At 43.5% G+C, this 26,940-nt stretch overlaps 1 protein-coding gene across 3 annotated transcripts; it reads right to left on the reverse strand.

Moving 5' to 3' along the window:
• On the reverse strand, positions 1-25,647 carry LOC120978787 (interleukin-12 receptor subunit beta-2-like). 3 transcript variants are annotated; one of them, XM_040407134.1, is made up of 17 exons: positions 25,527-25,647; positions 20,727-20,900; positions 20,290-20,388; positions 18,603-18,878; positions 17,538-17,652; positions 16,898-17,076; positions 13,435-13,571; positions 10,102-10,249; positions 7,313-7,383; positions 6,921-7,134; positions 6,015-6,206; positions 5,750-5,851; positions 4,962-5,117; positions 3,618-3,761; positions 3,121-3,208; positions 1,511-1,607; positions 1-1,176 (listed from the first exon to the last, which is right to left on the reverse strand). In XM_040407134.1, the coding sequence occupies exons 2-17, from the start codon at positions 20,809-20,811 to the stop codon at positions 361-363; spliced, it is 2,919 nt and encodes a 972-aa protein (XP_040263068.1). In that variant the 5' UTR covers positions 20,812-20,900; positions 25,527-25,647; the 3' UTR covers positions 1-360. The 3 variants fall into 3 exon arrangements, with proteins under 3 accessions (XP_040263068.1, XP_040263070.1, XP_040263071.1); XM_040407136.1 differs by having other exon boundaries at positions 20,727-20,897; positions 25,527-25,635; XM_040407137.1 differs by having other exon boundaries at positions 1,061-1,176; positions 1,543-1,607.
• Between the last annotated feature and the right edge of the window lie 1,293 nt (positions 25,648-26,940).

Genomic DNA, 26,940 nt, shown 5'->3' on the forward strand with positions numbered 1-26,940 from the left:
CTGCCATCATTGCAGAAAACCTACATAGAACAGGGAAATGGATTCCCACATGACACGAGCCAAGGGGTCTTTAGTTTACTGGCAGAAGCTAAAATCTTGTAGGATTTATTTTGTTTTGCAACTTTTTACATGGTTTCAGTGCATCGAAATAAAAATGAGGTTGTTTTGTATCCTGCAACCATGTAAAAACCTAGATCTGCATCAGAGCTGTATACACAAAACGGTTTGGTTTGGTCTTTGTGGGGTTTTTTAAAGATTATTTGCAGTTGCTTAAAAACATTATTTGTAAAAGTTACCCTTTAAATATTAAAGGAGGCATTGCTAGAAATGAGGGTGGGCACAATGTATCAAATTCAGTTCTCACTGTATGGAAAGTTGGACAGTGTTCAGACTAATTGTGTTGCGGCACCTTTCTCCTGACGGCAGAAATAATTGGTGATGGAACAGGTCCATTTCTTCTTTTTTGGGGTCTTCTGTGATGGTCAACATGTTAGTTGGCAGATAGTCCACTTTAGTTTCATTGTGGGCTAGGAAGGATGAAGGTTCAATATGGCTGACCGTGGAGTTTGATATTTTAACATCCTGGTGGAGCAAGGGGTCTGATGGTTTTATTTCATGATGGGCCAAGTAGTCTGATGAGTTACAGTGGGCGACCAGTAAGTTCAGTAGCTTAATGTCTTGGTGGACCAAGCAGTCTGATGACCTCATTTCATGGTGGGCCAAGTCGTCTGATTGTTTAATATGGTGAGACAAGTAGTCAGATGGTTCGATTTTGTGGTGCATCAAGTAGTCGGACGGTTTGATTTCGTGGTGCACCAGGTAGTCGGACTGTTTGATTTTGTGGTGCACCAGGTAGTCGGACGGTTTGATTTCATGGTGCAACAGGTAGTCGAACGGTTTGATTTCATGGTGCAACAGGTAGTCCGATGGTGTTTGATCAGTTTCTAGGGATGTGTATGTCCCACCTTGTGCAGTACCTTCTGAATTCTCCTTAGGGGTTATGTTCTCATCATGCGTGATCCTAATGGATGCAATGTCTATTTTATAACTAAATACAGATGCTGGACCCTCCTCCGCCTCCTCCTGACTGGTCATCTCTTCTATTTCCACCGTCTCTGTTTCATCATCGTAGTTGGAGACACTTGATGCAACTCTCGTGAAAACTTCCCTTTTTTCCTTCAAACACAACATGAAATTTATGTAACCAGTGTTTATACATAGGATTGAGTTACATGACCGCCCTTCTGTATTATAGGAGCCTAGCTTAGTGGCGTGTCTGGCAGTAGAACTGTGAATGCTGCTCAGAATGACGATACAGTGAAAAGGCAAACCTGTCTTTCAAAGTTGTAGGTAAATAACACACCACAGTCAGTGGGTGATCGGCACGGCTCACACACCTGGTGCCTGCACAGTGGCCTGTCTGTCACAGAGCATGCCCACTATACCCTCCCATAGAAGTTTTATGACTACACATTCTATAAACGTGGTAAGAAGCAGTGTATCGCCATACCTTTTTTGATATGTACTCCTTGGCCCACTCACAATTGGCTGGGTCAGGAACAGGCTTGCTCCACCCCCGAGGAAGGATTTTTGATAAGATTTGCACTCTAGGAGGAAATATATGTACATGGTCATAAAAAACAAACAAAAAAACACACGTCTGCTACTATCAGGCTATAAATGTATCCAACCTTGGTGTTTAGTATTGCACCAGACCACCCAGGTTATGTTCATGCACAAAGGTTTGGACTCACATGAAGAAATGTCTGCAACAAATTTGCCTCATGAATATATTGTGCTTCCTATCATATACACATTTCTGACTAAGATGTTTGGATGTGAGATCTGTGTGTCTAGGCTGATGCTCTCCTTGCTAGCTAATCGCTGTGCTAGTTTTTTCTGGTATAGCCTATGAGCGATCGCTACTCATTTAGGCCTCTTTCACACGACCGTTTTTTTTTTCCGTTTTGCGGGCCGTATACGGAACCATTCATTTCAATGGTTCCGCAAAAAAAACGGAATGTACTCCGTATGCATTCCATTTCCGTTTTTCCGTTCCGGTGAATAATAGAACATGTCCTATATTTGGCCGCAAATCACGTTCCGTGGCTCCATTAAAGTCTATGGGTCCGCAAAAAAACGGAATGCATACGGAAATGCATCCGTATGTCTTCCGTATCCGTTCCGTTTTTTGCGGAACCATCTATTGAAAATGTTATGCCCAGCCCATTTTTTTATATGAAATTACTGTATACTGTATTTGCCATACGGAAAAACGGAACGGAAACACAACGGAAACAAAAAACGGAACAACGGATCCGTTTAAAACGGACCGCAAAACACTGAAAAAGCCATACTGTCGTGTGAAAGAGGCCTTATACTGACAGACACTAATGGTGAGGAATATGTGACTTCTCCCACCCCACAGTCTGCTTGCTGTGAGTTTTCCTTCTCTTTGTAGACTACTGTTTTGATTCACCCTGTCTACCCTTGCACTTTTGGCCTCATGCACACGACCGTTGTGTGTATTGCGGTCCGCAAATTACGGATGGTGTCCGTATGCGTTTCGCAATTTGTTAAACGGCACGGACAGCCATTGATATAACTGCCTATTCTTGACTGCAAAATGGACAAGAATAGGAGAGGTTATATTTTTTTTTTTTTTGCGGACCACGCAACTGATGTGTGCATGAGGCCTTTCTCTCAGTTCACAGCCTGTGTGAACCGGCCTCTCCACACTCTGATCTGCCCTGTACAACCTCCTTCACCTTCCTACTGCTACCTCTAGCACTAAAGAGAGAGCAGAGAGCGCTGACACAGCTGGAAGCAGCGTGCTATTGTGTCTATTCGTGTGAAGGCGTTTCACAGACTCCACATAGAATAGATCATCAATATCCAATCAGTAGTGGCCGTGCCAGGTTACTGCAGATCAGCACCCAATTCTGTTGGCCCCAGAGTTTGCATATGATGCTGCTTAGGGTCCGTACGCACAGCCAACTTTCCAGCCCCTCGTTCTTGTTATCATCTAGCAATCTCGGAGATCAGATCTTCACTGGTTACACTTTATCGAGGTGTCAGTTCTTTAGAAAAAAAATAATAATAATGGAACCTTATTCTCACCTCAGTTTTGCAAATGAAATGCTGAGTAGGAAACCTACGAAGATGAGGATGGCTACAAACACGGAGACTGCCGTAATGTCTTCTGAAACTAGAAAATGAGATGGGCAGAGAACGTCACAGGAAGCCAAACTTCTGGATCTTGCATTTATGAAAGTGAAAGTGTTTTTGAAGTGTAAAGAGAAGACGTCAGTCATCTGCAAGACCGCGAAGTAACGTGCAGGATGTCGCTGAGCCCTGCTTGTCAGAGTTTCCATAGGAGGCCTTATGGACCTTTTGGTTAAGGATCAGTTTAGAAGTGAAACTATCACGGCGCTGTTCTTTAACAAACTGCACAGGTCATTATAAAGTCACATCCATTGTATGATAGCCATGTATAGTCCTCCCATGAAAGAATCCATGTAATTACAGGGAGCAGCAGTCTCCGACAACTAACTGGACCCCGGAATCAAAATCAGTGCAGAAAAGTAAATATAAATTGATATAAGTGAAAACCTCACCATCCGGCTGAACATACGCAGATATGAGAGGACTTGGGGGACCCTCTCCAGCGTCATTCGAGCATGTCATCTCCAAGGAGTACTGGATGTTTTTCTCAATGTTATCAATCTCATACTGGTACCAAGCTGATTGGTTGACGGATACTGAAAGAAGAAACAAGCAATGTCCATAGGCATGAAGGTTAAAGGGCATTTATCATGTACAGTGCAGATATGAGGTGGCCAGGATGGGAGCTGCTGAGCATGCGTGTCTATGTGCACTCCCACGCGGTCCCGGATTTTTTCCCCATAGTGTGCAAACGCGTCCACCACTGCTGGATTGGAGGGTAATCCTAACCTTTTGGAAACCAGTAGCAGTGTATAATATGATGGAAAAATGAATCAAACCAGCACAGGAGGCAATGCTGCATGTTTGGTAGTCGTGCCTGGTGTTGCCACCCACTCCCTTCACTTGAATGGGCCTGAACTGCAGTACCAGACACAACGACTACCAAATGGGCAGCGTTATGTGTGGTACACAATAAAATGGGCACAGTGCTTGCTTGGCTGCAATTGCACCTTTCAGAGCTGACTGGTGGGGTGCCAAACCCCCACTAATATAAATATATGGCCTATGGTGAGGATGGAGCAAAACTATTATTAGTCTCAGAAAATCTCTTTAATAACCTCACCTCCTTTGTTTGTGTTTGTATGTGCATCCTGCAAGATTAATCTTTTTTTTCTTTTTCCTCTTCTTTATTGTAAGGCATCTAGCTGAGGCAGGAGCCCTCCCCTACTCTATTCCCATATACACAGCCCAGCTCTCCGCCAACCTTCAAATTTGGTTTTATGCCCATGTACACAGCCCAGCTCTCCGCTAACCTTTGAATTTGGTTTTATTCCCATGTACACAGCCCAGCTTTCCACCAACCTTCAAATTCAGTTTTATTCCCATATACACAGTCCAGCTCTCCGCTAACCTTTGAATTTGGTTTTATTCCCATGTACACAGCCCAGCTCTCCGCTAACCTTTGAATTTGGTTTTATTCCCATGTACACAGCCCAGCTCTCCGCTAACCTTCGAATTTGGTTTTATTCCCATGTACACAGCCCAGCTCTCCGCCAACCTTTGAATTCGGGTTTGTTCCCATATACACAGCCCAGCTCTCCGCCAACCTTTGAATTTGGTTTTATTCCCATATACACAGCCCAGCTTTCCGCTAACCTTTGAATTTGGATCTACAATCAGCATAAACATCATTCACACTTAGCAGAACACCACCATAAGAAAAAGAAAAATAAATAAATTTGACATTGCTATCCTCTCTTCCTTCCTGCGGAAGTTATATTTTCTGGTATACTCACTCTTAATAACACGAGTCGTCTGTGAGATAGCCTTCAGATATATGCTGTAGTGAGTGATACATCCCATCCAGGCCTCAGCTGGGATTTCTTCCCATGTCACCAGTATAGTGTTCTCCTTGTGAGCTCCATATTTAAATTTAGGAGCCGTCAGGGGAGCTGTGGACTCAAGAGAAGCCAGGAGAACAAAGTTCATTGTGTCGATCACCAACATTGTGGATATTTAAGATTCAGAACTTCCTTTGCCAATGTCTCCTAAGCCAGGAATCGGCAACCTTTGGCACTCCTCCATCTTTTCTGAAACTACAACTCCCATAATGCCCAATTCACTTCTATGGGCGTTAGAAGAACAGCCAAGCATGTTGCACGCTGGGAGTTGTAAACCTGCCATTTGGCTATCCTGCCCAACTTGCCCCTAACATTTCAAGTAATTAAAAGATCAACCTTATTTTCAATAATATTAAAAAACACGTTTCCTATAATAAGTGCAACTAGGATTAGCAGGTGTGCACTGCCTGCACAATCCCTATTCAGCGACATATAATAATTGCTGGCTCACAAATCAGTTCACTTCACTGACGGGGTAAGTATATAGATAGCATCAACGTGGCACCTAAAAACCTAACCACTGCCCCCCAACGTGTTTCACCAGCTACACCGGCTTCATCAGGGGTAACAGGCACCTCATTATCCCGCTAACATTGTATATTATATGGGCTTTTTCGCACCGCAACAGAAGGTGTTACTGCCTACAGCTATTTCAGCATTGCCATGGTCACACATATTAATACCTGTCTGCTTTGTGGAGCCCTGTGTGACCCCCGGCAGTCCTGCTCGCCCTCCCCACAGTAGGTAGACGTAGAACTGATAACATACATTCGGCTTCAGGTGACCTGCATAGAAAAGAAATTGCAATAAGTGATATGTCCAATGCAATCCTGGGAAGAAAATAATAAAATGTATACAAAAGGCATACAATGTATTTAAAAAGTTTAGAACGATTAGATTTAAAAAATCTATATATTATCAATAGAGGGTTTTGTATGAAATATCGACCTGATACAGTCACCGATCTGTTGTTTTTGGGGACCCTGATCCAGTTTGCATAATTCTGATCCATTCCTGTAGGATCCTCCCAAACTACTATCTGATCTCCGGATGAGTCGACTCCAGGGGGCAGTTCCCAGCGGAGGGTGATGTTATCTGGGCCGCCGCTTATGGCGATGACGTTTTTTGGAGCTGCTAAACCTTAGGGATCCAACATAAAAAGTACAATAAAAAAAATGAATGTGCACAACAGAAGAGCGCGTCTGATTACGGGACAGCCCCAGTCCATATGTCGGGATGGGGATCTGCTCAGGGCCACGCTCTATGGGGGGGAATGTTTTTTTTTTTAAAAGGAGTTTTATATGAAATGCGCTGGAGTAAGATGCATCACATTTTTTAAGAGGTGCTGACCTTTTCATTGGTGCATGTTCTGGCAGTCCATGCACTAGTGGCTGCCACAAGGGGGAGCTCACTGTATACAGCTATTAAAGGGGTTGTCCGAAATTTTGATATTAATGGCTTATTCTCAGTAAAGGGCACCAATATCTGATCAGTGTGGGTCTAAGGCAGGTATCCTCAAACTGCGGCCCTCCAGCTGTTGTAAAACTACAACTCCCACAATGCCCTGCTGTAGGCTACTTATAGGCTGTTCGGGCATGCTGGGAGTTGTAGTTTTGCAACAGCTGGAGGGCCGCAGTTTGAGGATGCCTGGTCTAAGGTGAGCGCTGTAAACGCCTCACACTTTACCAAGCACAGCGCCGTACATTGCACAGTGGCTGGGCTTGGTATTGCACCCCAGACCCATTGTCTTCAATGGGACGGAGCTGCACCACTGCCTCTTCAGATGGCAGATCGGCAGGGGTGCTGGTAGTTGGACCCCCACCAATCATTTATTGATGACCTACCCTAACTTACCTGACAGGCTGCGGGTGGTGACTGTGATGTACGCAGGAGGGGAGCTTCCCATTGAGTTGTGAGCCGACACGCTTATCACGCAGCCCTCCGTGTCCACGTTTCTGCTCAGCCACGTGTTTCTGGTGTTTTGTCTGTCTACACCACGACGCTCATTGTCTTGAAATATCACCTGGTAAAACTGTATCTGACCCCTGAACTCCGATAAATTCATATACTGCCAGAAAAAGGAAATGGATTCAATAGGCATAGAAATATTCAATCATATTTATCAATTAGCAATATTATCTCTCCCCCCCCTCCTAATAAAAAATAGGGTTCAATGGAGAGGAAAAAACAGGAACAACCAAGAAGCAAAAGAGAGAATTTCTGGGTTCTACGTTGTACATTTTTACCTTCCAAAAAATGGTGACCGTCTTATTGGTCCTGTGTACGTTGTACCAAACATAGATCATTCCTCGTGGGGCTGTAAAAGGAGAGGGAGAACAAAATCAGATACAGAAAGATGCAATGAGATAGATAATAGATGGATTCATGGTTAGATTAGATTAGATTAGATAGACCAACCATTGCTGCTTTCATTTTCCAAATACAGTCCTGATCAAAAGTTTAAGACCACTTGAAAAATTGCACAAAATCCTATGTAGCATGGCTGGATCTTAACGAGGTTCCAAGTAGAGCTTCAACATGCAACAAGAAGAAACGGGAGTGAGACAAAACATTTTTTGAGAATTCAATTTAATGAAAACAACAAATAAACTGAAACAGGCTGTTTTTCAGCTGATCAAAAGTTTAGGACCACACCTCCAAAAAAAAAACTAAACCCCCCCAAAACAGAAATCCAACTTCCAAACATGAGCTCAGTAATGAGTAGCTCCGCCGTTATTGTTTCGGCATGCTTGATGCAAGCGTTTCCATGAGGTGAGTGGGAACATTTCTCCAAGTGGTGAAGACGGCCGCACGAAGGCCATCTACTGTCTGGAACTGTTGTCCATTTTTGTAAACTTCTCTTGCCATCCATCCCCAAAGGTTCTCAATTGGATTTAGATCAGGGGAACACGCAGGATGGGCCAAAAGAGTGATGTTATTCTCCTGGAAGAAGTCCCTTGTCCTGCGGGCATTATGTACTGTCGCGTTGTCCTGTTACCACACAGACGAGGGCCCTCAGTCATGAGGAATGCTCTCTGCAACATCTGGACATAGCCAGCGGCCGTTTGACGCCCCTGCACTTCCTGAAGCTCCATTGTTCCACTGAAGGAAAAAGCCCCCCAGACCATTATGGCGCCCCCTCCACTGTGGCGCGTAGAAAACATCTCAGGTGGGATCTGCTTGTCATGCCAGTAACGTTGGAAACCATCAGGACCATCAAGGTTACATTTTTTCTCATCAGAGAATAAAACTTTCTTCCACCTTTGAATGTCCCATGTTTGGTGCTCTCTTGCAAAGTCCAAACGAGCAGTTCTGTGGCGTTCAAGGAGACGAGGTCTTTGAAGACGTTTTTTGTTTTTGAAGCCCTTCAGTCTCAGATGCCGTCTGATGGTTATGGGGCTGCAGTCAGCACCAGTAAGGGCCTTAATTTGGGTTAAGGATCGTCCAGTGTCTTGACGGACAGCCAATTGGATCCTCCGGCTCAGTGCTGGTGAAATTTTTTTGGGTCTTCCACTTTTTTGTTCCATAACCCTCAGGATCATTTAAGAAATTCCAAATGACTGTCTTCCTGCGTCCCACCTCAGCAGCGATGGCGCGCTGTGAGAGACCCTGCTTATGCAGCTCAACAACCCGACCACGTTCAAAAAGGGAGAGTTTTTTTGCCTTTGCCATCACAACGTGTGACTACCTGACAGAAGATGACAATGAATCCACATCTTTGCACAGATTTGGCCTTTTAAAGGCATGTGGTCCTAAAATGTGGATCAGCTGAAAAACAGCCTGTTTCAGTTTATTCGTTGTTTTCATTAAATTGAATGCTCAAAAAATGTTTTGTCTCCCTCCCATTTCTTCTTGTTGCATGTTGAAGCTCTACTTGGAACCTCGTTAAGATCCAGCCATGATACATAGGAATTTTTGCCATTTTTCAAGTGGTCTTAAACTTTTGATCAGGACTGTATATAATTGATTGCCATGGGACTACATTTTGCCTGTTGCAGCATTTTTAGGCTGAGGCTGCGTGGAGACATGAGCCGTGTAATACTAAGGGTCCATTCACACGTCCACAATTTTGTTCCGCATTTTGCGGAACGGAATTGCGGACCCATTAATTTCTATGAGGCAGCACGATGTGCTGCCCGGATACGGAATTGCGGACCCGCACTTCCGGGTCCGCAATTCAATTCCCGAAAAAAATAGAACATGTCCTATTCTTGTCCGCAATTGCGGACAAGAATAGGCATATTCTAAATGCCGGCAATGTGCGGTCCGCAAAATGCGGAACGCACATTGACGCTGTCCGTGTTTTGCGGATCCGTGGATCCGCAAAACACGTTACGGACGTCTGAATGGAGCCTAAGTCGCAGAAAAGTTGTGCAACAAAAAAACATATGGGCCATAGACACAATGGTCTGGAGGGGACCTCATTGAATTCTATAGGAGAGTTCTCTAGGCACGAGAATAGTTTTATCTATACACAGAGGTGATACCTTTACAGGCAGGATTAGAATGACAGATAAGCAGATAACTGCAGTAAATCGATCTGTACAGACCAAGAAGTGACACCTATTATTAGGCTTAGAGGCCAGTGCAAAAACATCAGGATTTTTATGTTTTTTGTTTAAATATAGATAGTGATATGGAAAAGTTAAAAATAACATCATCAAAAATTCTTTCAAAATACTCTTATGTTAAACATAAAACCAAGACTTAAACAATAGGTCATCTTCTGATGACACATTTCCTTTAAAATCCCCCCAGGGTTCTCTCTCTGTCCAACAAACAGCACCTTGCATCTCAGCTTCCTGGAATTCAGGAGCTCAAAATGAATTTCCAGTTTTTAGGTGGGGTAGTGCTTTAAGCATATGATTCGGGCATATTAATTCACGCTATCATTTAGAGCAGTGGACTCCAACTTGGGGCTGTTCAGTTGTGAGACTACAACTCCCAGCATGCCGTGAGTTCTGTTTTTACAGGACAGCCTGAGGGTAAAGGTCACTGTGTTAGAGTCTTGATTCAATTCAATAGATATATTCACCATCCTCGGGGGTCTCGTGGGTGACCACCTTGCTCCAGTTGCTCCATTTTCCTTTGTCGATCACGTATTTACAAGCCGCCTGCAACTCGTATTCTGACTGCGGATGTAAACGGTTCAGGATCAGGGACCTGTTACTCAGGATTTCCGCCTGTAAACAGGAAGAGGACAGCATTGGTCATACGTATATGGAGTGTACTGCCATTCTGTATTCATACATTTCTATGGGATGTGAGGCTACTAGATCTTTTACAGTAATGTTGCATCCACCCTTCTTCCTGGAGCTGCCACTAGGGGGACTGGGGAGCATTTTTATTTATATTGCTCCCTGTGACTTCAGTGTTTGTTGTGAGCTCCCTCTAGTGGTGGTTGCAGGTAGCCAGATCTTTATAATTGAGTTATATGGCTGCGGCAGTCTTGGGATGCTCAGGGGGCAGTCCGCTGGCATTGTTTAGTACTTTAGCATGTCCTGTATTCTCAAGTCGGTAGGCAAGGCTTATGAGTCACCACCGACACAACACATGAACCCAAGCTTGGGTTCTGCTTTAAAGAACTATGGCCCCTAAATGTCGTCTCATTGTTATGGAATGGCCCATGATGCATTGCAGCAAGGTACCAATTTCATACTTGTCCTAGATGTAATTGTTCTTCCATGCAGGTTAAGAGACCTCTGTTCTCCGTCCATCTGGGGGAGGACAAGTGACTACAGCACTGAGCCCATTTCATGCTTAGGGCAGCGGTTGTCGTCGGCCATAAACACAGCGATGCAGTTTCAGAGCGGGCGCCGTTCACACTGCATATCCGCTGACGCCTCATATTACAGGATGTGCATGATGAATTTCATTTTCAGGTGGAATGGCTCTAAAACCTGAGTCATTTCTCACAATCTGCTCTGGTTTTTCCCTTCTCTGTTGTCTACAACTGACGTTAGCAGAAAATTATGGTTTGGAACCACACGGCTGGGGTCGGAGTGCCACAGATGGCCTGCCACCGGAGACTTGTGACTAGAGAGGAGCGAATATCCGCTTATGAAATTCGTTCACACTTCGTTTGGTGGCAAAAGGTGAATTGCGTTATAGATGCCGTTACCACGGACCATAACGCAATTCTATGACTGAATGCCTTTAGAGGTATTCCGTTATTCATTCCGTCATAATAGAAGTCTATGGGCTGCAAAACGGATCCGTCCCGTTTCCGTTATGCAGGGGAGGACTCATTCCCAATCATGGGGTCATACGAGATCCCGCATACAGCGCTGTTTGCCCTTTGTTTTTGCCAGAATCTGCAACGGAGGCGTCTGCTGGAACCTCTGCAGTAGATGTGCACGTACCCTAAGGGGTGCGATGGGTCACTCACAAGGGGGCCCAATTCAGATTCTTGCCATGGGGCCCAGTGATTTCTATGTACGCCCCTGACTGTGTACACTATATGACTGTACGCTATATTGCTGTACACTGTAGGACTGCACACTGACTGTACACTATATGACATGTACCGTATCACTGTATAATATATTACATGTACACTATATGACTGTACACTATATTACATGTACACTATATGACATGTACCGTATGACTGTATACTATATTGCTGTACACTGTAGGACTGTACACTATATTACATGTACACTATATTGGGGGGAGGGGGACTCAAACCATCAAATACAGTCAGGTCCATAAATATTGGGCCATCGACACAATGCTAACATTTTTGGCTCTATACACCACCACAATGGATTTGAAATGAAAAGAACAAGATGTGCTTTACCTGCAGACTGTCCGCTTTAATTTGAGGGTATTTACATATAAATCAGGTGAACGGTGCAGGAATTACAGCAGTTTGCATATGTGCCTCCCACTTGTTAAGGGACCAAAAGTAATGGGACAATTGGCTCCTCAGCTGTTCCATGGCCAGGTGTGTGTTATTCCCTCATTATCCCAATTACAATGAGCAGATAAAAGGTCCAGAGGTCATTTCCAGTCTGCTATTTGTATTTGGAATCTTTTGCTGTCAACTCTCAAGATGAGATCCAAAGAGCTGTCACCATCAGTGAAGCAAGCCATCATTAGGCTGAAAAAACACAACAAACCCATCAGAGAGATAGCAAAAACATTAGGCCTGGCCAAAACAACTGTTTGGAACATTCTTAAAAAGAAGGAACGCAGCGGTGAGCTCAGCAACACCAAAAACCCGGAAGACCACGGAAAACAGCTGGGGTGGATGACCGAAGAATTCTTTCCCTGGTGAAGAAAACACCTTTAACAACAGTTGGCCAGATCAAGAACACTCTCCAGGAGGTAGGTGTATGTGTGTCAAAGTCCACAATCAAGAGAAGACTTCACCAGAGTGAATACAGAGGGTTCACCACAAGATGTAAACCATTGGTGAGCCTCAACAACAGGAAGGCCAGATTAGAGTTTGCCAAACGACATCTAAAAAAGCCTTCACAGTTCTGGAACAACATCCTATGGACAGATGAGACCAAGATCAACTTGTTCCAGAGTGATAGGAAGAGAAGAGTATGGAGAAGGAAAGGAACTGCTCATGATCCTAAGCATACCACCTCATCAGTGAAGCATGGTGGTGGTAGTGTCATGGCGTGGGCATGTATGGCTGCCAATGGAGCTGGTTCACTTGTATTTATTGATGATGTGACTGCTGACAAAAGCAGCAGGATGAATTCTGAAGTGTTTCGGGCAAAATTATCTGCTCATATTCAGCCAAATGCTTCAGAACTTATTGGACGGCGCTTCACAGTGCAGATGGACAATGACCCAAAGCATACTGCAAAAGCAACCAAAGAGTTTTATAAGGGAAAGAAGTGGAATGTTATGCAATGGCCAAGTCAATCACCGGACCTGAATCCGATTGAGCATGCATTTCACTTGCTGAAGACAAAACTGAAGGGAAATGCCCCAAGAACAAGCAGGAACTGAAGACAGTTGCAGTAGAGGCCTGGCAGAGCATCACCAGGGATGAAACCCAGCGTCTGGTGATGTCTATGTGTTCCAGACTTCAGGCTGTAATTGACTGCAAAGGATTTGCAACCAAGTATTAAAAAGTGAAAGTTTGATTTATGATTATTATTCTGTCCCATTACTTTTGGTCCCTTAACAAGTGGGAGGCACATATACAAAATGTTGTAATTCCTGCACCGTTCACCTGATTTGGATGTAATACCCTCACATTAAAGCTGACAATCTGCAGGTAAAGCACATCTTGTCCGTTTCATTTCAAATCCATTGTGGTGATGTATAGAGCCAAACATGTTAGAATTGTGTCCATGTCCCAATATTTATGGACCTGACTGTAAATCCATGCAGTGAACGTTACCTGCTCCCAGCTGCTCTCATTGGTGACGCGATACCGTAGCCGACAGTGTTGTACGTCTTGATTGTCGTGGACGGTGACAGTACAGTTGTGAGATGTATCACAGGTCACGGTTATATCCCGTGGTGGATACGGCTTTACTGTGACACAGAAGTTTAAAGGGTTAATGACATAAAGGTAAGAGGGCACCAAACATTAGCAGATTATGGGGTGCAGGGGTAACGGTCGCTCTCCAGGGCCTGGTGTTTGAGAAGACGATAGGCACATGGCAGGTGGGGTCCCTTTTACAGACTCTGTATTGGGGCTCAGGAGATTTAAAGGGGTTATGCCTTGATTGATGTAATAATTGAAAATCATTCATCATATAATACAATCTCTAACAAAGCTAGAACCAGCCCTGTACCGCACATGGATCCAGAGATCTCCCCATTCATTGCTGTGTGCCCTTCCTGCAGTTCTCTTCTTGTCACAGCTCAGGGGCGTGTTCTTTCTGCTGCAACTATTTCCCTATCACAGCTCGGGGGTGCCTTTGCTCAGCAGGTGTGTCGTTTCTGCTGCAGTTATTTCCCTGTCAAAGCTCGGGGTGCAGTTGAAGGATGGAACCGAGCATGTGCGACCACCTCAGTAGGTGGATGCACATTACTATAGAGATTAAACACCAGGGGGCGCCATTACAATGAAGTAAAGTGAACTTCTCACAACTGGAGCAGTTTTGTAACAGAAAGTAAATTACAAAACTAAATTATATTAAAATAACATTTAATGGTGGCTAAACCCCTTTAAATTTCCCCTCTGGTAGATGTGACATTAAGTAGTGATCACAGGGGGTGGGTTTTTTCTGGTCAGACATCCCCCAGGAGAACACTGCCGTCACCTTCTCCCTAGCCTGAAATCTTCCTTGCCGTCCTGTCTTTTGTCTTTAAAAGCTGGGCAGAAACTCATTGTGATGGCTGCCATACTGATTAACACCCAGCTTTCCCATAGACAGATAGAAATAACAAAAAAAGCAGCTTTTTAGCAATTTTTAGCTTAATTTTCAGATCCCACATGGCTTGTCACCCAGCGTTCCATGATTCCTAAATATCAAATGTGTGTTCTGTTGTAGGAAATAGGGGGCGAGGATATATACTGTATGATAAATCCATGTAGTAATTGTGATGGCGGCCGTAGCGGTTGCCACCCAGCTTTTCCAAAAACAAATGCAACTTAGGGCTCAGGCACACTGGCCGAGTCCGTGCTGCGGTCCGCAATGCACGGGCACCTGACCGTAGGGCAGCCGCATGCGGATCGCGGACCCATTCACTTGAATGGGGTCCGCGATCCGCATCCTATGGTCCGCACTGCAAAAAAGTAGTGCATGGACTACTTTTTTGCGGTACGGAGGCACGTACAGTAAACCCACGGAAGCACTCCGTAGTGCTTCCAATCCGTGCCTCCGTTCCGCATCTCCCGGTTTGAGGACCCATTGAAGTGAATCGGTCCACGATCTGTGATGCGTGATGCGCGATGCGCACGGCCGGTGCCCGTGTATTGTGGACCCGCCGTATGCGGGCCGCAATACGGCCACGGCCAGGCAACAGCCGTGTGCATGAGCCCTAAGAAGGAGCTCAACAGACTTGCAACAACATCCAGAATATAATGATGACTTGAGAATGATTTGGAGCTTCTTCTACAAAGGAAATACCCTCTGTAAAGAGGTACCAGGACCCCTTGGATAACATGTGCCCATCTTCCTCAGCCATAGACCTGTGATGGTGGTAAAAGATCAGGCAGCGGTCACTAAGAAAGCAGGAAATATCGCTCAGGTCTTTCACGCCTTGACTTTTCCTGTCTCTGACCACAAAAAACGCAGATGTAGATATCTCGTAATATTACAGAATGTGCACTTCAACAGGTAAAGGGCAAAAATTATTCCTTTTAAAAAGAAGCAGATGAGAGCAGCTGCAAAGAGGGTCTCTCTCCTTGGAGGACCCGGAGCGTCCGTGTATGACACAGAAAGCTCATTGTGCATCATGTAATACTGCGCTTCTCCTGTGGTGGTGCTGCAGGAAACACTTTCTGGCCGAGTACAGCCGATCCCTGTGATCACCTATCAGGTGCCCTTTATAATGCTGGTGTCTTCTTATGGGCCCCCTAAATCTTAAAGACCAAGTGCGACTGCTCAATCTGTAGCAATACTTTGACTTAACATCTTATGTGCTCACTTACATCAATGTAAGGGCCCATGCACACGACCCTATGTATTTTGCGGTCCGCAAAACACGGACCCGCAAAAAAAGGATGATGTCTGTGTTGCATCCATTTTTTTTTGCAGATCCATTGTAACAATGCTTGTCCTTGTCCGCAAAACGTACAAGAATAGGACATGTTCTATTCTTTTGTTTTGCGGAACGGACATGCGGACATGGAATGCACACAGAGTCATTTCTGTTTTTTTTCAAACCCCATTGAAGTGAACGGTTACGCATACGGACCTGTAAAAAACTAAACGGAAACGGAAAAAAAATACATTCATGTGCATGAGCCCTAAATGAGTATATAAGATGTTAAGACTGGATTCAAATGAACTGGGAGAATCTGAGATCTCCCCATTCATTGCTTCAATTGCTCTGCTAGATTCTCTTCAGGGGGTGTGTCTTTCTGGTGCAACACAGGGAGTGTGTCCTTCCTGCTGCAGCTCTCTTCCTATCACAGCTCAGGAGGTGTGTCTTTCTGTATCAGCTCTCTTCCTATCACAGCTCAGGATGTGTGTCTTTCTGCATCAGCTCTCTTCCTATCACAGCTCAGGAGGTGTGTCTTTCTGTATCAGCTCTCTCCCTTTCACAGCTCTGGGGTGCTGGGGGGGGCTTGTCCTATTTTGCCGCAGCTCTTTCCTTATCACAACTCAGTGGATGTGTCCTTCCTGCTGCAGATCTCTCCCTTTCACAGCTGAGGGGTTGTGCTCTTTCTGTTGCTGCTATTTCCCTATCACAGCTCAGGAAGGAATGCTCTTTCTGCTGCAGCTCTCTCCCTATCACAGCTCAGGGGTTGTGTCCTTTCTGCTGCAGTTCTTTCCTTACCACAACTCAGTGGGTGTGTCTTTTCTGCGCCAGCTCTCTCCCTATCACAGCTCAGTGGATGTGTCCTTCCTGCTGCAGATCTCTCCCTTTCACAGCTGAGGGGTTGTGCTCTTTCTGTTGCTGCTGTTTCCCTATCACAGCTCAGGAGGCATGCTCTTTCTGCTGCAGCTCTCTCCCTATCACAGCTCAGGGGTTGTGTCCTTTCTGCTGCAGTTCTTTCCTTACCACAACTCAGTGGGTGTGTCTTTTCTGCGCCAGCTCTCTCCCTGTAGCTGTTGCAGTTTCAAACAGTAGTTCATTTCTCCTCTGATGGTGCTGCAGGGAACACCCCCCAATAGTTATACCCTGACTGAACTTACTGTATGTTACCATAATTGGTGTGTACTCCCTGGAGTTAGGCCACTCACCTACATCAATGTAAGTGAACACGTAAGGCATTGAGACATTTTCTCCAAGCTCATTTGCTGCCCGCACCAGGACTGTGTATTCCCCACCGACAGCGACAGAGACCGGCAGCGAGAGAGACTGATTTGCTTGTGAGCTGCATTTGCTGGAAACCGTCACATTATGTGTTTTCTGCAACAGCCTAGAAAATGCAACTGTCCAAGTTTAGTAAATCTTCTTAAAGAATATACATATAACACATCTAGCACAGCTCTGCCCTGCAAACAGCATCTCAGATCTTAGCTTCCCGGAGCTCTTTGTGTTCATTAAAGTTTTAATATATCTTTATAACCGTCAGAGTTCCCAGTGCCCAGCACAGATAATAAATGATAACATATTGAGATGGAGCTGATGATCTTATCGAACAGGTTTAATATATTGAACTCCATTAAAAGACAGTATGCATAAAGCTTATAAGCTCCCTCTAGTGGTGACTGCAGGCACTGAGAATTGCATCTTATAAACCCTACAGCTATGCAGAGCATTTGGAGCTCTGTATGAGGAAACCCGAACTCTGATTTCTATACGGATATTTGAAGAAACTAATCAGTGCAGAATGCTGGATACATTATATTTTTTTTTTTGTAAGGACAAATACTCAACTGCAAAGTGCAGATTGTTTCAATGAAGGTTTCTCTTCTGGATTCCCATGTGCAGGAAATTTTCCCTAATTCTCCCTCCTGTTCACACGTGACAGATTTTGGCTTATCTGGAGGAACTGAAAGACAAGGAACCTGTTAGACAGGATGAAGACTGGACTAATATCTTCCAGTGAGCGCAGAAAACATGAAAGCCATTGAAACCCACAAGATGATTTGCTTTGGGGCAACTGATTTGATTGCGCATGACCATTGTACGGTTTTATACAAACCCGAGGTCCCATTTAGGGGGGGGGTTCTACTGCACCTCCACATGCCTCTGGTATCATACAGAGATATAAAGAGTTTTGTTCTGTCCTATTCCGTACAAATTGAATAGAAAATAAATTGTTGCATGCTCCACCAGATGCTGCATGGAGCAACATATGGCGGCGCACAGAGCATACCGCTCTGCAGCCTCCTTCTCCATACTGTGGGTGAGATCTAAGACCCTTAGTGTGATATTAAGCGTTAACACCATTGAAGGTCTGGTCCAGAAAACTCATGTCTATATCCCATTTTGGCCATTCTAAGTTAAAGGGGTTGTCCGTAAAAACTTATCAGGACTCCACCGCTGTTCATGAGAATGGGGTCCTGGAGTCCTTGGACTGAATGGAGAGATGGTCGTGCCGCTACATTAATTTTCTCGGGGACTACCAGCGATAGTCAAGGTGATACGTTTTAATGGGGGAGACGAGCCCTTTAAATGAGAGGGGTGTCTGAATTGGGAGCTTCTTCTATCCTCCAGAGCAGGGGGTGGCTTCAATGACTATCTCATCTTCTGGAGGACCCAGAATGTCCACGCATTACACGGACAGTCCACCGATATCACTAAGAACTGTGGTGGCGCTGCAGGATTCCTCTACAGATTATATCTGATCGCTGAAGATCCCAGGAGTGGAACAAACGCTGCTCAGTTTATTTTTGGGGGACCCTCGTAACAAAAAAAGAGATTGTAAAAACCCAATTTTTTCCGAGGATTGGTCGTCTATTATTCCACGTCTTGCAGAATTCAATGACGGATACTTACACCCAGCAAATACTGAGATCACGCAGAGCAGTTTACATTTCCAGCACAGGTAAACTGTCTCGCCAGGAGGAGGGAGATCCCGTACAGCGACAGAATCAGCCTTTAGTGCCCCGGGCAATGACGAATCCGATTTTTGCCTGAAAATGTTCATATCTTCTTTAGATCCCCGGTTGCAGGATTTGAAGTTACCGGTTAAAGTGCATGTGAGGTTAATAGGGTGACCGTGGTGTATCACCGTGCCGGGGTTGACCTTCATTATAGCAGCTGAGCAGGTTTCTGTGGATAAAGGACATTGGACATTTATTTATTTGTTATTTATTTGTGTATACAGCTGCTATGCAGAACCACGTGTTTCCATGGCTCCAGACTACACACAAGCCCCGTGTAGTCTGATCCTGCCGTCATGTGTCTCTTCCATCCACTGTCTGTAAGTTCTCAAAAAGAGGAGCACGTAGCTGCAGGATCAGACTACACGAGGATTGTTTGTAGTCTGGAACCATGGAGCCACATAGTTGTGCATGCATAGGAGCTGAAAATACAAAATGGAAGGCTTTTATTTTTATTTATTTTTTTGCATAGGGTCTTCATATCTTTATAAAGACATTTGAGTAATTGAAAGGCAAAGGTAAGATGGGCATATTCTGAACATCAAATACAAGTCTACCCTCATATTTTAGTTCTCTGCTTTAGTTTTAAAGCTTAAAGGGGTCGTCCTTAGATAAATTAATCATATCTTTCTTTCTAAGTGATATTCTGGAAATCAGCATTCTCTGTAACAATCTCAACATTCGGAAATTAAAATAATCACCTGATTCTACATGGATAAAGGACTGTTATATGGACACAAATAAGAATTTACCTTTAAAATATACCGGGTAATTCATGTGTAATATAAAAATGAGACAATAAGTAATAAAAAAATATACAGTAATTAATAATTATATAAATGATGTAATACAGTTACATACCCATAATTTCACCCAGGCACCCCCCCCCCCCCCCTGACATGAGCTTCGGAGCAGTTCATGCTCCAATGCTCTCCCTTGCCCCGCGCAGGATTGCGCAGGGCAAGGGCTCTTTTATTTACTATAACACACTGTCGGCTAGGGCAGCGCTAAAGCCCGCCGCCCATCAGTGCTGGTGATGTCACCGGACTCCCTGCTAGACGGAAGCCTCTGCCTGGCAGCCCGGAAGGAGAACCCGGTTCATCACTGGAACTCCACAAAATGCCTGAATCGCTCAGGGCAAAGGAGAGCATCGGAGCATGAACTGCTCCGATGCTCTTGTCAGGGGGATGCCTGGGTGAAATTCTGGGTATGTCCGGGTTCAGCTCTGAACCTGGACAATTCCTTTAATAAAATTGGCCATCATGGCCTCTGGAGCACACACAATAGGCTGACACTTCCTGTTTTCTGCATCTCGCTCGTCAGCTTTGCTGTATAGACTGGGGTACGGTAGGCAGAGTCATCTCGTTGTTATTATTATTAGAGGGTGGGCAAGTTAATTACAGCTCCGTTGTACTGTTGGAGGTCCAGATAATGCAGGATAGTAATGCTATACATTATGCCAACATAGAAGGCTCTGTATACAGCTCTCCTGCATTCCCTCTTTTCTATGTTACATTTCTACCGTTACCATACAAGTTACATGGTAAAAAATAGTTGTTGTTTTTTACATATAAACCCACCTGCACTTGATCTCATCAGAGTCAACACAATGGTGATATTAACCGTCAGCCACAGAATCCAAAATCTTCTCTCCATAAGCTGAAAAGAGGGGCTGACAACTGAAGAAGAAATATAATGTGTATTTTTGAAAAAAATAAAATTCATAACGTGCTGCTGAGAATATGACATATATACACTTATAGCCTTATTACAACCTTCGACAGTTAAAGGGGTTGTCTTATTTGGGAAAACCATTATCACATACCCTATTAGAGAATTCCGAATTAAGAGAGGGGTTGTTATCCCATGAAGATCATGAACCGTCAGCCACAAAATAGGTGACAAATACACGATAGCTGAGGGCCCCCCCACAAAAAACACAAGGGGGGGGGGGGGGGTCATCAGCGGGACCCTCAGCAATTACCTATGGATAGGATAGATAGGTTTTTTTGGTTACCTCTGTGTAGAAGAGCCAAGCACATTTGTGAGACCAATGTAATGCTTTGTGTCTCCTGTGGGGGCGCTGCTGGGGAGTTGCACATTTGCTGCCAGGTTAATTGACAGATTTCAGCTGATCATTAGAGGTCCCAGTAGCCGGATGGTCTTTAAAAAGCTGCATCATTGGAACCTACTAATAAAAAAAGGTGGAAAACCAGTTTAAAATTCACCTAAAAAAAAACCTGAATGTAATTTAGAATTACAGTGATTTCCGCTTCCCAGAGAACGGTGCATTGTGGGAAGTCAGATAACAGTCTCTCAGAGCTCAGTTCTTAGCTCACATGTCTGACAACAGGGTCGAGATTACCTGTCGTCTGTTTCCAAGGGCAACCTGCTAAATTCCTGTATAGGAATAAGGAGATAACACAAAATAATTCAAAATCTATACAAAAATAGGAAAACAAAATAATTGCATATTGAAATAGTTGGAATTACAGTTCTGGAATTTACATTGTAAATTGTCCAATCTTCCTTTATAATGCAGCTCCTGGTGGTCACTGAGAGAATTGCATTTTTTTGTTCTTTGCTATTAGAGTATATGCATGAATTTATTTATTTATTTATTTGTTGCAGTTTCAGTAGTAGTTTATTTTCCCATTGGAATCAATAACTCCTTATTAGAGTACTTTCACACTAGCGTTTTTCTTTTCCGGCACTGAGTTCCGTCCTGGGGGCTCTATACCGGAAAATAACTGATCAGGCATATCCCCATGCATTCTGAATGGAGAGCAATCCGTTCAGGCAAAAGAGAAAACCGTAGCATGCTACGGTTTTATCTCCGGCGAAAAAAAACTCAAGACTTGCCGGAATGCTGGATCCAGCATTTTTCCCCATAGGAATGTATTAGTGCCGGATCCCTCCTTCCGGTAAAAATGTGAAAAAAGATACAAGACGGATCCATCTGTCCGCATGACAAGCGGAGAGTCGGATCCGTTCTTGCAATGCATTTGTGGGACGGATCCGCATCCGGACGCGTCTCACAAATGCTTTCAGTCACATCCAGATCGGCGGATCCGGCGGGCAGTTCAGACGACGGAACTGCCCGCCGGATCACACTGCCGCAAGTGTGAAAGTAGCCTTACGACCTCTTGATATACGTTTTCTCTGTGTTTGCAGTGCGTGAGGGGTTGATTAGGACATTTTAGATGTTGGAGTTTCGCTGTAATGTTTATTCAAAGTACTTTTTTATGTTATTTTATGCTTCTTTGAGGTTCTACACATCACGTGCATTAGCTGTAAAATTCCCCATGTGTGGCTATGTGGTTATCACATGAAACGCATGTCTATGTCTTCGCTGCTGATTCACCAGAATAGCTTGCATGTTATGGATGCCACTGAGCTCCTGTCTTCCTGTTAGTCATGTGATTTGACAGAACACTTTTTTTTTTTTTTTTTAAATGTATCATTATTTTTCAACAGTGACATACAGCTTATAAAATATTTACACATAACCAATTAACCAAAACAACAATAGAAAGAAACCCACCCATTTTTTCTAAGAGAGAGAAAAAGAAAAAGAAAAAAAAAACATTTATTGAACAGTATTGAGTTTAAAAAACAGATCCCTTTTTCCCCGATTAATATATGTTATTTTTTCCATCCTCATAATATAATCAACTACATTCTCCCACTCTATCACTGAGGGGGCTCTTTTTTATTAATTTATATATATATATATATATATATATATATATATATATTGAAAAAGTAATTTAGTAAGTATTTGTTTAACCTTTCTTGAAATCCACAAATGTAACATACCTCCTAGTATACACACCAAAGGATCACCCTCTATTTTAATTCCAACACGTTAATTAATAATTACCGCTATTCCAGACCAATATCGAAACAACTTGGGGCATCTCCATAACAAATGGAAAATACCTGTTTGCTCCCCCCGACATCTGAGACACTCATCCTTAGGTTTTTTACCCACTTTGTTTAATACTAAGGGAGATCGATATAACCTATGTATAAGGAAACATTGTGACACCCCATGTGTAGCCTTCATTGAGATCAAGGATCTATTTTTCAAAACCTCCTTCCATTGCTCTTCTGAAATCCCTTAAATATCTTTTTTCCCATTTCTCTTTTGTGACAGAACACTTTGAAAAAAACCAATGAAAGAAATGTTCATAAAGATGAGACAGTGGGTCACAAGGTCATGAGGTTCTCAGTACTGGAGATATGTAACATGAAGTAGTCATCATAGTGGCGGGGAATCATCTCAACACTATAGTCAGCCTGGTGCCAGTCATAAATGGTTGGTAATAGACTGAAATCTGCTGTACTTGCAGTTCGTTGTTTTTTTTGTGTTTTTTATGATATATCTTGATAGGGATTAGAGTTTTGTTTTTCTGATACATAGCTCCAAACTTCATGTTTTCCTTAGTGCAAAATTATAAAATTCTGGCTGCCTGCAGTCACCAACAGGGGGAGCTCTCTACATATGGATTTCTAAAACTCTTATTGCATTGTCTAATAAATCATTATACAGTGAGCTCCCTCTAGTGGTGACCGTAGGCAGCCAGAACTTTAGGATTTAAAAGAAGTCTGTCGGGAAGTGCTACCATTTCCCCCTAGAGAACATATATATTTCTGCAAACATACCTGTTTTCCCACCGATGAAGGTTCAGTTGCTGAAAAACTTAAGTATGACGCAATATGCATATGGATCTGCAAGTGCCAGGTGGGCAGTTGTGAACATGGCCAGTACTCAGGCACTCCTCACCAAACCCTGCACTGCTCCTCTCCCTGGCTCATGATTGAACTCTCCCTCTCTGTCTTACACAATGCAGCCCTGCATGAAATGTTGCTCACGCACGGTGAAAAACATGGACCGCACATGCACAATACATTCTTTTCTGCAGGCGTCCACATCATTGGCTGTGCTGCCCCTGCGCCAACTCTGTGTGCTTCACACCAAGAAGGGGAAAACTGGAGGGAAAGCAAGACATTCTTCTGCACATTAGAGTGTCCACAACAGTAAACTTTCATACTCCCATCTGTTGTCCATCACTTTCCGCTGCTCATCCGCCGCTTCCAGGTGTACTGCACATGGTGTTGGCGCAAATGCAGTGCAGCCTAGGATGGCGATCTCTGCAGAAGGGAACGGGCTGCACATGCGCCGTCCAGGGGTTTCACCCTGCATGTGGAAGGTTTCAATGCAGGGTTGTTTGATGTAGGAATGCAATGGAGCTTTCAGTCATGAGCCAGAGGAAGGAGTAGGGAAGGGTTTGGTAAGGAGTGCTTCAAGTTTTGCCATGCTAGGGGCAGGGTTTACCGAGGAGCGCCTCAGCACTTCCAATGCTCGGTATAGACTTTAGTAAGGAGCGCCTCAGCACTTGTCATACTCTGGGCAGGGTTAATTGAAGAGTGCCCCAGCACTTGCCATGCTCAGGACCACTCACTGGGCACTTGCTGAGCCTTTTGCTTATTGCATCAAAGGGACAGTCTGCCTCCAAAGGGTATAAAGTCTACAGTATACAGGGAATGGGGCTCTTTATAGCAACAATTAAGTTGTGATCATTCAGTATTATGAAATTAATCAGCACAGAAGTTCTCATTTTTTTCTGGAACATTAAATTTGTAAATTGTATACTTTTGGCTCCTCTTAATGGTTCACTCAGTGTGGATCCAGTATATACTCCCAGCACGCTGTCTGTGTTTGATACATTATATCTTCTGTCCGTTCTGTTCAGTCATCCACATGAAACTGAAACTCATTAATTCTACAAATCTCTAAAACAAACCGTCCACAGTAAACAACAAAGGATAAAGACATCAAATCTAAAATCCAGCACATTTGTAATTGATCATCTTTACTATTCCACCAATCTATCTCATATCTACTCTATCTATCTATCTATCTATCTATCTATCTATCTATCTATCTATCTATCTATCTATCTATCTATCTATCTCATATCTACCCTATCTATCTATCTATCTATCTATCTATCTATCTATCTATCTATCTATCTATCTATCTATCTATCTATTATCTATCTATCTCATATCTGTCTATCTATATATTTATCTATCTATCTATTATCTATCTATTATGTATCTCATATATATCTATCTATTATCTATCTATTATCTATCTATCTATCTATCTATCTATCTATCTATTATCTATCTATCTATCTATCTATCTATCTATCTATTATCTATCTATCTATCTATCTATCTATCTATCTATCTATCTATCTAGAGATAGAAAATCAGCCAGCAGCACTCCAATTTTGCAAGGAAATTTTGTTTTATCAATTGGTGTTAAATTACTAGTTGATCAATGCCCCTATATAAAGCACGCTTGTAATACTTGTGCATTAGGCTTGATAAAGACAGCAACAAGCTGTCGAAACGTCGCTTGACTTTGGGTTAATAAACTACACGATTTTCCTTGCAAAATTGGAGTGCTGCTGGCTGATTTTCTATCTCTAGTTCATTGGACCTAGGTGCTGGTCCTCACTGGCCGGACGTGCACCCTTCGCTTCTACAGTGTGCTGCTCCCTCGTTTTCCAAGTTCTATCTATCTATCTATCTATCTATCTATCTATTATCTATTATCTATCTATCTATCTATCTATCCTCTAATATTTTATGTAAAGTCCCTCGAGTCCTTACTGGTATACTGAGATCAGCAGAGCTCGTCACATAACTCTCATATATTTTAGCCTTGGATATTTCTATAGAAACATCTGGATGTAATATCTATTGTATGAAGCAATGGGAACAGGACCCCAGCTGTTACCTGCACAGGTGCAATGTCCCAACCCCCGCTTTTCAGGTCCTCTTGGTCCTCACTGGAGACATTCAGAAGCTGCAGTCCTGGGCAGGAGCGGAGCTGAGCATCAGAGTCACCTCACAACCTACAAACCACAAGAACTGAACACAAGTCTCCACCTTCCTCATAAGAAGAGCTGAGAACCCTGTGACCGCGTGCTTGCCTCCAGGCCTGGGTTACAATGCGGATGGTCCCTGGTCACAGCGACTCTACACCTGCAAAATGACTAAATATTTCAAAAGCAAAGAATCGCTTAAAATACAATTCCCCAACGTCAAGTTATTGGAGTTTATTCTGTTAGCTAAAGGGGGTGATGGGAAAATACAGCGGATGCATCAGACATTTGTATAAGATCACATCAATCACATGCAGATATCTTAAAGATTTCATGGCAGATTGCAGCAGATTTCCCCTTAGGCATTGCAAAACAAAAAAATTGACATGCTGTGGATTTAAAATCTGCACCGTTGTCCATTTCCACGACTGCAGATTTTTCCGCCCGCATTTCTTTCTCCGGACCCCCAGCCGTCACATATTGATGACCTGTCCTCAGGATAGGCCTTCAGTAGTAAAAGAGAGGACAATCCCTTTAAGGCCTCCTGCACACGACCGTTTTTTTTCCCCGTTTACTGGCCGTTTTTTGCGTTCCGTATACGGCACCATTCATTTCAATGGTTCCGCAAAAAAAAAAACGGAATGTACTCCGTATGCATTCCGTTTCTGTATTTCTGTTCCGTTTAAAGATAGAACATGTCCTATTATTGCCCACAAATCACGTTCCGTGGCTCTATTCAAGTCAATGGGTCCACAAAAAAAAACAACGCAACACACACGGAATGTCTTCTGTATCCGTTCCATTTTTGCAGAACCATCTATTGAAAATGTTATGCCCAGCCCAATTTTTTCTATGTAATTACTGTATATGCCATACGGAAAAATGTAGCGGAAACGGAAACACAACGGAAACAAAAACGGAACAACGGATCCGTGAAAAACGGACCGCAAAACACTGAAAAAAAAGCCATACGGTCGTGTGCAGGCCTAAGGGTTTGGCTGTTTTTGGAGGCGTTGCAGCAGAGCACATGGCAGGTTGCTGTGTCGCTTCTTTGCTGTTATTTTGAATCCATGAGCAAAAAGAGGAAATGTTTCAAGGTGAGGAACAAACACAAGTGTTCGAGACATTGGTGAGACGTGTAAAAAGGTACTGAAACATGGGGGGATGGGCAGTGAAGAAAAAAACAGCAAAGGGAAGCCAAAATCAAAAATATGACAGCAACAAATAAAAGAGGATTTAAACTTTTGTAATTTGTTCAATGCATTTTTTTTAAAAAACTTTGGAAAAAAATTGTTCAACCGTTTTGCGTATACAGCTCCCCTGTTG

The sequence above is a fragment of the Bufo bufo genome, chromosome 9 (assembly GCF_905171765.1).
Source record: "Bufo bufo chromosome 9, aBufBuf1.1, whole genome shotgun sequence".
Taxonomy (NCBI): domain Eukaryota; kingdom Metazoa; phylum Chordata; class Amphibia; order Anura; family Bufonidae; genus Bufo; species Bufo bufo.